This window comes from Pogonomyrmex barbatus, unplaced genomic scaffold (genome assembly GCF_055798465.1).
Source record: "Pogonomyrmex barbatus isolate J1 unplaced genomic scaffold, ASM5579846v1 scaffold1, whole genome shotgun sequence".
Classification (NCBI taxonomy): Eukaryota; Metazoa; Arthropoda; class Insecta; order Hymenoptera; family Formicidae; genus Pogonomyrmex; species Pogonomyrmex barbatus.
In genome coordinates this window covers 19,186,542-19,199,777 of record NW_028297098.1, presented here as the reverse complement: position 1 = coordinate 19,199,777, position 13,236 = coordinate 19,186,542, and the positions used below count along the sequence as shown (strand labels likewise).

Here is a 13,236-nt window from a genome sequence, read left to right as displayed (position 1 = left end):
TTGAAGGCCCTCTCTTCGTATATGTATTTATTATTTTTTATAAATATTTATACTTATATGTATATTTATATATATATTTCTTACAGTATCTTAAAAGGAATTATAAAATTAATATTTTAATATTTTAAGTAACTTCCACTTTCTCTCCGTAGTTTTACATTACTACCTCAACATAAAGGCGCAACCATTATGTTTTCAGTCCTATTAATTATGATCTAGACTAGGAGCGCGCTGTATTTCTGAAACAACCCTCTACATCACTTAGAAAGTGAGCAACTAAATCTCTCGGATATTAACGTTAATTCTAACGATACGTATGATGCAATTGTTGCGATCATTTTAATGCGATATTTTTAATTACACACGAAAACTAAAAAAGAAGAAAATGCATTATGAGAAACGAAGTTCTGTTCATCGGGCACAGAATCGTGATATGCAGAAGGAGTTGCGCCTTGTCGTCACAGCACATATTTTATACAACAATTTGGCCGTAAGTGGTAAGAACGTAAAGTTAACAAGTCGAGAGGGTTGCCACTAACAGAAACAAATGAGAAACTGGGATTCTCTGCACAGGTGGTGTGTCGCGTCGCGCGGGAACAAGAGGGATGGAAGTTGCCTTCGGGGACGAGATTTACGAGCGTCGCCGGTCGGCGCGAAAAAGTTTACATTTGCTTGTGTCTCTTCCTGCCTCTCTTTCTGTCTCTTTTCCTCTCTCTGCGGCTTGCCGGAAGTGACCAAGAGGATTGACGGCGTCGCGTGATAAAATGCAGTCAAGATAAACTGGATGTCATGAATTTTGACATTTAGTCGCGTCTCCTGGTAAGATTGCAGTTATCCTTCGATTATTTCTTATCTAGAATATGGGATTTAATCCCTTCAGAATTCTATTGATAAAACGAAAAAGGTCCAAGAGAGATATTCAAAAGACAAAAAAAGAGAGTTTAAGAATTCGGAAGGACTTATCTAATTAAAAGTAAAATTTAAGTGCTCTTCTTGCGTAAACTAAATTCCTCAAAAGTGAATAAATAGCGAAGTTTTCATTCTCTCAAAACGAATTTTATTCTCACGGATTTTTATCTCAAAGATAATTATCATTGCAATAATACTAGTCATTTAATATTGAAAATTAATGCAGTGGAATGTCAAGCAATTTATTATTTTATTTTTATCATTTATTATGTTCTGTTCTTCACACAAATAATATATATAATAATAATTTCCGGTGCGCACGCGCGATTGCATAATTGATACAAATTATATTCTATTACATCGATATAGATTACTTTATATTTTGTGTAATTTTTTGCAGCTGAAAAAGCAATGAATATGCAGAGCTTGCTGTCAATGTTATATTAAAATTATATATAAAAAATAGAGCGTATCTCATTTATTTTAGACATGACCACATATTATAGACATGAGTCGGCTCTATTATTAATGTTATAAAAACCTCAACGAGGCTGCCGAATGCGTCATCGATGACAATTGAAATTTCTGACAAATCGACATTCGTGTATGCGTTGCGTAAACGAGCGCGAGTATTGCGGCCGGCTGAAAAGTCCGGCCAGGAAACATTTCGCGAGAAAACTTTTTTAATTAAATGGATACTCAGCCACGCGGTAGTGCCGATCAATTTAATACACGTGGCAGACGTGGGAAAAGGGAAGGGGTGGAAAATCGTCAAGAAATTTAATTTTCGAAAGCACCGCTCGTGAAAAAAAGCGATGATGAAAGTAAGGTTCGGATAATTTCGGAAAATTTGTCCGAGGCCCGGACCGGAACGTTTTGCGCACATTGGGTCGTAATATCGAGGCCGGCGATTGCAAAGGTCGGTAGTTCGATCTTAAAGCGTAAATTGCGTTACCTTCGAGTTCGAGTGCTCGAACGCTTCGCTGCGAAATTACATTTACAGAAAATATCGGTATATTCGCGAGAAATATACGTCCGGAAGATATTAACCATCTTCTCTTGGCGCTAACAAAAGAAGGAAAAATATCAGTTATTGGCTTTACAACGAATGAAAGCGAGAATCAAAGAAAGGTACGTATAGAGTGACCTAGATAAAAATAAAAGACCACCTATAGAGGGAGAAGTAATAAAGGCGCGGATTAAAAGAAAGATAAATAGAAACAACGAAGAATTGATGAGCTACGAGAGAATTTAGGAAAATGTGAACGAAGAAAGTTCCATTGACGAGATGAATGAAGAAAAAAAGTAGACAAAAACAATAGCCGAAAGGGATTTGCGGTAAAAATGAGGCGAGAGGAATCTATAAGAAGTATTTATTCTTGAGAGAGGTATCGCGTAAAAGTCGGAAGAGAAAAAGGGATAAGAAGTGCATAAGAGGAAATAGAGAGAAGATGTGTTCCAGGAGAAACGAGGAGATCGCTCTCCGGGGGTATCGAGAAAAGATAGAGGAGTCTCGGCCTAGACTTCGCGTTTCTCGTCGACTATCAAGAACCTCGACCTCTCGAGCAATCGACAGCAAACATTTCGTAAAACCCTGTTCAACCTCGCGGTTGCCGCTAGCCATCGGCGGCTGCACAAAGGAGAGTAACAAGAAACGCAAGCTCGATTTCTCGTCTGCTCTCTAGTAAAGACGTTGGCGTGAGCGAAACGTTTTCTCGTCATTTGCACTCTTTTTCTCTTTCTTTACAAAGTAACTTGAAAATAGCATTAAAATCGCAAGATATTTTAATAACAGAATAATCCTATTCGAATTCGAATCAATCTTTTTTTTATAAAAAAATGTCATCAATTGACATATTTATTAATTATAATTCTTTTTTTATAAAAGATGTTAAATATCTTCCTAATTAAATATAAGAATAAAATTCTATTCAAGTAATATTTGTTAAATTAATTAAAGACTATATCTCATTATCCGTTACCCTTTTTAGAAGAGCTTTTTAACATTTGGGCCATGTTTGAAATTGATTCTAAAGTGAATTCTGAATCACAAGCCAATGCATTCGGAGACAAATTATTTATATTGAAAGTTATATATCTGTCTTGATTATATATCTATAGTTATATATCTATAGTTATATATCTTGAAATGTTCCACATCCACATTATTTTCTAAAATCAAACTATAACTTTAAATACTTTCTCAGTTAATTTCAATATTTTTTTATTTATAATTTATTAATGACAATTTTATTTACATTGAATTTAAATAAGTTTTGTATCGATCAATCCATCATAACTGATTAATTTATTCTGAGATATTCTAAATATATATTTCTATTTCGTTCCTAATATCGAACAATTATACATATGACAAACTGGCATCAGAATTTTCTAAAATCGACGATAATTATGAGATTCTAGTTTTTTTGAATGATGACTCGAAGTCGAATTTCCCATTTTTTAAGAAAAGAAAGGACAATTTCCGATCACTTAAAAGTTAAAAAATATAAAGGTATAAATATATATAATTTAGATTAATTATTACGAGATTTTTGTGTTACAAATAAATTTTTGTAATACAAATAAAGTACTGACATACATAAATATTATTATTAGTCGTAACTGTATCAGCTATTTGATGTTGTAAGCATTCAACTGGTGCAATCATGCAAAATAAATTAAATTTAGTGAGATAAATCTATGGTAAATTAATGAAACGCGATGTATTTAAAATATGTAACATATTTCATTCAAATTGATGGATTTTGTATATAAGTTTTTACAGGACTTAATTTATTACTCAATTTTAATGCTATATATAAAAGGATTTATCACGCTATTTATACCATTTATATTTGTTAGTATAAAAGATTATAATATGCACTTTTCTCAGTTTTATTTTTCATTTTTTTTCTAAAAAAATAGATTTAATCCGATTTTTATTCTTTCCAATATATATATATATATATACATAGGCTATTACGATTGATTAATTTTTCCTTTCAATTCGTTTTATTTTAAAGATATTAATTTTACCCACATACATAGATTTTTAAAAATATTGATTAATGCACTGTGTGTATGTATGTGTTTTTCTAGTTTTAATAGATTACAATAATTTAAAAACTTTATTTATATTTTATATATTTTATTACGTGATGGAATAATATGAATAGTAGAACTATTCATAGAATATAAAAACGTGACTCGCGAGAATAATATTTTACTTACTTGCATGCTGGTTCACCGACAGTCTCGAAAAATAGGCAGGTACCACCGTTCATGCAAAAGTCTCCTGCTATTGGACAGGGCTGTTCCTGCCGCGGCCACGCCGCTGTCGCTGTAATCAAAAGGATCATTGTTATCCATAACAGGTTCATCATGAAAGAAACATATGTAAAAGAACAATTTTTTTTTATAATTGTTACTATCACTGGTACAAAAAAAGAATATTTAAATAATTAATATTTAAATAATTTAATATCAAAAAAGTTAAGAACACCTTGAAAGAATACGCGAATTACGACTAATAAAACGTATGAAGTTCTTTGCTTGGTCATTTAGAAAGGCGAATATCGCAAGTGTGCGATACATTTTGCATTTATCTGGTGCAAAAATATTGGGAATTACTAGCGCGTTGAACGACGAAGAAAATCTCTGCAACGGATGAAGAAAATTGTTTTCTGTCGCCCGAAGCTTTGGTTTAATCATCCGGTATAACTATAGCATTTCCGTAATTGCGCATTAGCATGATAAAACAAGTATGCAAGATGGGCTACGGGGAAAAACATGTGGATTAAATGCGATAGCGCATTTAATGAAACGGGAATACGCATCACTGCTACGCGTAATTAACTACCGTGGATTGCTATGTGTGCGATGTACAATTTTAATGTTCGGAGATTTTCGCGACCGCGTCGCATATAGACATGGCCCCTGGTCGTGTACCGATTTAATTATTAATTTAATTACAACAAACATTAATTAAAATATCGTTAAACTGCATTTGCCGCTGTGTAATGCGATGCATTTTCGGTGGGCGACGCACAATACGGTGTTATTCCTTGTAATTGCGTAAAATTCTGCAAAATTACTCGACGCGTGTTGGTTACAGAAAATAATGCCAGCATATTGCATAATGAGATTTATTCATTACCGTTTACTAATACGGTCGTTTACATTACCTTTACGATGTTGTTACCAACGTTTGAATCATCACACGTCAGCGCAATTAGAATAGATTAGATTTTCTCAATCTTTTTTTTTTTTTTTTTTTTTTCATATATTTATTACCCAATGTATTCTTGCGATATGATATGGTAGATATATTTTTAAAAGAGTTGCAATTTTTTAATATATGAGTAATGAACGTAATGTATTGAATTAAAAAAAATGTATATTTTATAAACACAGCAACATGATACTTTCAATTTTTAATCATTACATAATTAGAAATTAAATTCATTTATTAGGTTAGATCGGTATTTCTGCATCAGCGAGAAAGGGATTTGATCATTAACTTAATATTTATTCGTTTTTCAATGAATGTAGCAGCTCGAAGCGGTGATAAATAAATGGAAAAATTAGGCTGGAAAAGGATTGATTCTGAATGCGAATTTATATAAATTGGGCGTTCAAATAAAATGGGCAGAGTGCGCCGTGAATTTTAGCGATAGATATTGGAAACATCCGCGCAGGGAAATCTGTTATCTGTTATCACATATCGAGTTTATCCACAGCGACGTGTGAACGCGAATAAAAGAATTGCATCTGCTTCGGAAGTGCAAGCTGTCGACACAATCGATATCTCCCTTCTTCTGCCCGCCGCGCTACGTCAAGTTGTTGCTTTCGTCGGCATTTTCGCCAGGCATTCTATTTGCTCACGCGGGTAAAACGCGTGTCGGTGCTTTGTCCTTTGCACAAGAGGAAACGATATTCGTAACAATGTTCGCGAACGCTCGAGGTGCCTCCGTGCATTTTCATATCCATCGCCTCCTCGCGGAATTAGCCTTTGGCATGCAAATGTGGTGGTCGTCGAGAACGAAGATGGAAACGATCGATTCATGAAGATCTTGCAATATCGTTTTCCCGAAGTTTTCTCGACCTCTGGTCGCTTCCCCTTTTCTCTTCTCTCGTCGCAAAACCGCAACGTCGGCAATAGTCACTGGACGACGCTGACACGTCGATCGTGCGGTTCGCTATATGCTTACAGAGGATAATTTTATTACTTGGAAAGAGAGACGGTTTGACTCGTCAGATCTCGGAACTGCTTCATCCTATAGTGCCGCGATGCACTAAAGGGAAAGAAAGGACTCGACCTAGAAGAGCTGAGTTTAATGTTAGACGAGAGCCGACTATTATTAACGATTATTATCTTTCTCGAAAAATTCGAAATACATTTGTGTAAATATTTTACATTTGCACTTTACGATTGCTGCATAAGAAGACGATAGCTTTTTCTAGCGTTACTCAGAGCGTGAAATCTCGTGGCTCTTGATTATGCTACCGTAAAACATTGCAGTGTCACACTTACCGCGCCGTTACCGTTAACTCGATTGACCTCGGTAAAAAGTCCATTTTACAGAATTGGCTTCATCCGCCAGAGACGTCGCGGAAAAAGTTCTCGCTTTTCGGATTTCCGTAAGGTCCAGTCGACGAAAGTTCGCGCGACAATTTCAAGCACATATGCAGGAGGGTATATCCGTTAATTGCAAAAAATCTTCGACTGACGAATGAATATATCATATCAAAAGCCATGCGACGAAGCTAAAACTGTCATCGATAGAAATTGAAGTGAATATTAATGCCGGTCCACAATTCTGTGCGCAGTCCTACGAGACTCTCGTCGAAGGTAGAACAGACGCGGAACTTTCGAAAATGTTATATATTACGGATTAACAATTCTCCATTCGGTTGGTCGGACGTTACCATCACGCTCGCAATTCGAATTTCATCTGAGAGCTTCCGAAAGCATCGGACTAATGCTCCTCACCACCTCTCTGCCCTTTTTCGCGCGCGTTTCTTCTCGTTAACTCGTTAACGAGTAGAAGACATTTCGCAGCGAAAGCTCTTACCAGCTCTCCGACCAGCTGGTGCACACGGAAAAGCGTTTCATTAGGCGAAATTTCAATTTTCTCGTCGCCAATGCGCCATTGTAAATGTGTTCACGTGCATTTACGCGAGCCAATATGCTGCTCCACGCAACCCTCCGTGACGAAACTGGCACCTCGTTGTAATGACACCTACTAATTTCGAATATGAGGAGATAGTTTCGCTCCTGCTTTCGGTATTGGTGAAAGATAAGCGTTAAAAAAGAGCGACTTTTGTTTTCATTTTCAATATGAGTTTCCACCAAAATAAATTTTAGGCGACAGATAATGATTATATAAATATTTTTTTTTATATAAATATCTTTTATATATATTAATTTTTATATATATTTATATTTTATAATTTAGTTATTTTTAAAAACTTTCCAAAATCCTCATTCAGTTCTTATACATTTTTATTTATAAACAAATAATAAAGATAAATTTATATAATTTACGTATGTGAAATTGCTTTAGTCAGTTTTAGTCAGTAGTAACTATTTTATGTTAACGTACAAGTAATTGGATATCAGGTACTTTCATTAATGTGTCTTCACCTCACGATAGAATATAGTTCAACATCAGCAAAGTGTTTGCGTGCAATACCAGTATATTCATCACCGTCACCGGCACTGAACGTGTTAATTCTTATCTATGTAATGTGAGTTTGTTGAACTTCTAATAATTAAACTAAAATCGCTTTTCGAAATAAACTTCTAAATCTCAAAGCACTTTTCATTATGTAATCTTTAATATTATATAAAAAAAAGAAATTCTTTCATGTAACACCTTTGTTTTATTATAATATTTATCATTGCATATATATATATATATATTATTCAATCTTAAAATAAAATAGTTTACAATCATCATCTTCTTTTTTTTTTTTGCAAACTCACGTTGCTAAAATAATAAAGAGATTTGAATTGAGTTTGAAAAATAATAAAGAGATTTGAATTGAGAAAGAGAAATGGATTGGAAAGAGAAATGGATTTTGTTGGAATTACAGAGTTTGACGGTCGCGGGAAGAGATGTCGCGCGAAATGGAATATACCTTTTGCGATTAATTGCGTGCGAGCTTTGTTATTTATTTGTTTTCGATTACGACCGTGCCTGCTCGCCGATGGATGTTAACCGTTCATAAATAAATGACGCCGGAAAATTGAATCGCCGACTGAGTTTGGTACATTCCCCTGTTCTCCGCGTTTCTCTTTCGAGACTGTATCGAGGCGCCGCGCCGGTTCAATTTCCTAACGTCATTAGTCATCGTGGCGAACCCGGGCTGTAGTCATGATCGCAAATTTACACGCGCCGCGAGCCCACGGCTTTTCGACGAGTAATTCGCGCGCAACGCGGAAATAAAACGTCACGATCTATACAACGCGCACGAGAGGGACGGGAGAGGAGGGGGAGGGGGGGATAGGGGCGCGTTCGTAATTCGGCCGTTACACCGCACGGAATTAGTTTGTAAAGATGCGATTTACAAGAACACTGACAACAACGACAAACGGGGGGAGGAGAGATTTATACCCGCGGAAAAAGTGGGGGATCGAATTGCCGCCGGTATCGATTCGAAACGATAACACGCAGCTATTTGAATTCGCTTCGGTCCGCGCGACACCGCTTGAAATTCGATGAAAATTCACCGGCGATAAAACTTCTTGACGCTACGTACATGGGCGAGGATGGTTCATCAATCCCGCAACTGCGTTGTGTTTCATCGAACGCAGCATGGTTCCGTTTCTTTCGATCTTGTAAGATCTCGTGTGTGCTGTGCGTGTCGCCTCCGTGAAAATAATTTCGAAAATTTCTCGTCTTTAGAAATCTATCGAATTGTACAGCTTAATTGAGACAAAAATAACTGCAACGATTTATGATTATAATCTCTTATGTTTTCGCTTTCAATACACAATTGTTCAAATAAAATGATTAAAGCTCAAGCTTAAGCAGACTCGATGCTGTCATCCTTCTTAATGTCCAAGTTCCTGTAAAAATTTCTAGCGTGACTGGCGTGCGAACATATCGACGTGCTTTCAAGTTCGTCATTTCGATGGTTGCCGTTTTTGTGAATTTCCGGTTGAGCGAAAATGTTTCAGCGAGACGCCGGATCGTCAGTGCCGCCGCACTGGTTGCGCCAACAAAAGCACGGAAAACGATTTCAATTCGGAGTGTGCCTGATGCACGCGGACGATGTCATTGTTTGGATACTATTATCGTTGTTACATCCATCGGTTTTTCCAGTTACATGCCGGCAGGTGATCGAGAGGATCTGTCTCGTGACACAGAAAATCCGTCAACTCTAAAGATAGACAGATAATTCTGCACGCTGAACTCTATATAGAATAGTTTCATAATTAATTATCATATATCTTGGACAATTTTAAATCGATCAAAAGTCACTCTGTTTTTTTTTTTTTTTTTTTGGAAAATGTCAAACTAAATTTTAGTACAAGCAAATTTGATCTTTCTAAATATTAATTTAAAAAGCAATAATCATTATTTTTTTATATAATTTATTTCGTAATTAAGAATTTTTTGACGCGATCTATTGATTTTGATAAAACTTGTAACTTATTAAGTTAAGTTTAATAATACAAAGCAGCGTTTAATATGTAATTCTGTAAACATGTGCATGCATCTAGTGTATACGAACAAATATTTGTCTAATTAACGAAGTCGAGAATGCAATTAATTATTACATACCACGTATTAATGTACGCATAGAATCATTAATATACATTAACTTATTGACACTATCCTAATTTCTCCAAATATATTTTGCTTTTGTATAATTTATTAATTTAATAATTGATTTAAAAATTGATAAAGAAATTAATCTAAAAGTTAATTTAGAACTAATAACAAAAGAAATAACTTTTCGATAATGAAGCGTCAGTTTAAAAGTGACTCTTTCACTAATTTTGCGGTAAATTTAATTTCTACAGTAAATTATGGAATTAAATCAGAATAATTAAATTAAATGAAATAGTTTAAAAGGATCATAATCTGTCACAGATAGTTTATTTATAGAAAACGATTGTAAACTTATTTCCAGAGTATTCCATTGTTCGAAAGAAGGTCGATCAAGCTATCCGGTTGCAAAGCTAAGAAAGCGCGATAGGAAAATGGAAAAAGCCGCTACGTATGGCGACGACGGCAACGACGACGATGACGACGACGACGATGACGACGACGACGATGACGACGATGAGCCACATCGCGAAAGAAAAGAATAAACGACGACGTGTTTGTTCGCCACTAAAAGGCACTAAAAGTCCTGTGTACGCGCGACGTCCTCGAAACGAAACAAAGCGTAAACGGAAGCGTAAGCGCTCTAGATTCCTTCTGAAGCCGCTTTTGAGGACACGTCCTTCGTGCACACATAATTTTGCTTGCGTGCGACGATAATTTTTTCCCGTTCAGGATTATACACGGCCGCGGTCCGAAAGAGATGTCGATTGCGAACGCGGAAATGAAACGCGCCGGAGAAACAGAATGTCGATGTCTGAATAAAGAGTGGCAGGCGCGTTCAACCCACGAAAAAAGCGGCCGCGAAACAACGGAGACTTCGGCCTTAAACGTATAATCGCGTGTGCGTTCTATATTCGCGCGTGAGTCCGCCTATTCATTCATCGAAACGTTGTTCTTCATCGCGGCCACGCTGCGAAAGAATTCGCCACGGAGAAACATGGCGCTCCGCATGAAAACGCAGCATTGTCCGAGGAAGCGCCTCGGAAAAAACTCGGTCTACCATGGCACGAATTTCTGTTCGTTATGCGGCGAATCTCGCCGTGCATGCAAAAAGAAAAACTAAAACTAAAACTAACGAAAGCATTCGTCATCATTCCTTTTTCAATGATGAACTTCGTATACAGGAAACAAGAAAGAGTATAAAAGTGAAGATCATTATTCCATCGAAGATCACGAGATGATAAAATAATTTCAGTCTAAATAATTTGTTAAAAAAATCACTTTATTTCTCTTTGTATTATTTGTATTACTTTTAAAGAAATCCGTTATTTTACAAAATAATTTTAATTAGTTATTTAATCTTTTTGTTTTATTAATTAGTTCCATATTTTTATCGCTACTTTTTATTAAAAAAATAATCTTGTCCTAAATTTTCTTTATCTTTATTTCTTTGAATATACGTGACCATGCACGAGCAGAAATTTTGCAATGTTTTTTGGGTTAGACAGTGTGTCCTGACGAACGCTCGGAAACATAGGTTTGTATTCGATGTAATGCAAATTTCGCGGTGCTATTAGTGCAGGCTGTCAGTTAGGTAATTATTATACGCGCGTTGTAATTTCAAATGGGATTGTACGATAGTACCGTAAATTTCGGCAATCATTAATAGTCGATTCAGAATCCGTACTCGATATCCAGAATGCTGATGAATTCTAGTTGTTAATTACTCATTTCGATTTTCAAAACCGTCGACAAAAATGACAGCTGTCGTTGCCTTACTCGAATTCAAATGCGAGAACGCGATTTTATGTTTCGCTTTTGAAAACTGGCATATTGAAACAGCGGAATATAATTTGACTAGCGAAAAATTGCAATTTATCGAGTATACTCAAGCACGAAATTAAAGTCAACACACGTTTTATGACTAAACGAAATCCAAAATTCGCAATAACGCGTAAATCAATTTGGATTGCTGCCATTAATCTCATATATTTATTGGACAGTATTCAATCATTCGCACACAATGCCGATGAAATCGCAATAACGTGCGAATGTACCCAGGTGTGTGTAATGTATCCAGAATCTACGATCATCAAACTTTTAACGACTGTAACTATGTCATTCACTTCGTTCTAAACGGTCGTTATCGCGTGATATTAACTTTGGACCTTACTACATTCGTACGATATTTTTATTTAAATGCTTTATTCAAATTAAGAATTGAATTGAATGTCATATTACGTTTGCGTAAGGTACGAATCGAATTGGTTTTATATTCAATATGCCAAAAAAACATTATTTATCCTACTCGAAATAAAGCGGTATATCATCAGTCTATAAGACAACATTCGGCGAATCTATGAGACTTCGCCCCTTATACCCCCCCCCGTCGCGGCGATAAAATAAAGCGAACGATGAATCGCGGGTTAGATTGAAGGGCTATGAACTGGACGATGGAGAGGGCCTGTATGTTGGCGTTCTGCGCGCGAGTGCGCATGTCGACCAACGAAATTTCCTCGTTTTCCTTTTAATACTCTTTTTTCCTTCGCCGGCCACGTTCATCCCCTTTCGCGAGCCGACGTATCGACGCCCGAGCCGACAATCGATCATACGTCGACGTTCGTCACGCGATTCCGCCGCCGGTCAAAAACTATCGCGGTCATTAATCTGCCCGGCCCCTGTCGGTCCCTCGTGCCGCTGTCGATCGAAGGATAGAAATTGTCTCCGGGTCTCTGGCCGGGTCTACCTTAGCCAAGTATTTCGACTTTACTCGTAAAAATTGCACGCGTTTGCCGTCATCGTTAATCCGACGTCGGTCCGATTTCATAGTTCTCTTCTCAATTTTGTTTCCTCCAGTTTTTAAATAAAATTCTACAGACGGCCGGTTATTAATCCCTATTGTGATTCGTCGAACGAAATTCGCCGAACGAATTTTTATTCGCTTCGCACGTCATAATTGAAAACGATTGATGTAAATTTTCACAATGTGTAAATTCGTTTGATAAATACAATTTGCATTTTATAAATTATTGATACTTTTATCGACATTTTTGTGATACTATTACATATTTATAATCAATACTGCAACTGTAACTCTTGAATTATCAAAATATTAATTTTTTTTAGCAATAATTTTATCAATAAAACGAAAAAATAATAATAATTGGCAATGCTAAATTTATATATTAGTTCTAAAGTACTTTAAACACATTAATGAGCTGTAATCCTTATGAAAGAATCTAGTTATATATTAGTAAGTAGTTATATATTTATCCCTTATAGGCTATTATTAACATTTTATACAATATATTACTTTTCTAAATATCAATATCATTCAATTGTTATTTAAGGGAGAATATTGTGAAGAATGTTGAGTATTTAATATATCTGCGGCGATTCTCAATCGATTGATATGGATTTTCTAGGAATAGAAGCGAATGGGATGTCTGAACTCGCGCCGCAGTAGTGCAGCTCGAGACTGATCAGACATTCAGGTTCCGTTCTTCGGAGCGCAGAAGGTTTTTAATATTTAACCCACGATACT

General features: G+C 36.0%; 1 protein-coding gene across 4 annotated transcripts in view; it reads right to left on the bottom strand.

The window, feature by feature from the left end:
• vn (membrane-bound neuregulin protein vein) overlaps nucleotides 1-13,236 on the bottom strand; it is a 323,286-nt gene that overhangs the window by 64,432 nt on the left and 245,618 nt on the right. For all 4 annotated transcript variants that reach the window (XR_016140095.1, XR_016140096.1, XR_016140100.1 and 1 more), the window contains exon 4: nucleotides 4,144-4,252. Coding sequence is in view for 1 of the 4 variants with exons in the window: in XM_089080604.1 (XP_088936730.1) it covers nucleotides 4,144-4,252 (109 nt within the window). In the remaining 3 variants the exon portion in view is untranslated. The remainder of the gene's footprint in view (nucleotides 1-4,143; nucleotides 4,253-13,236) is intronic.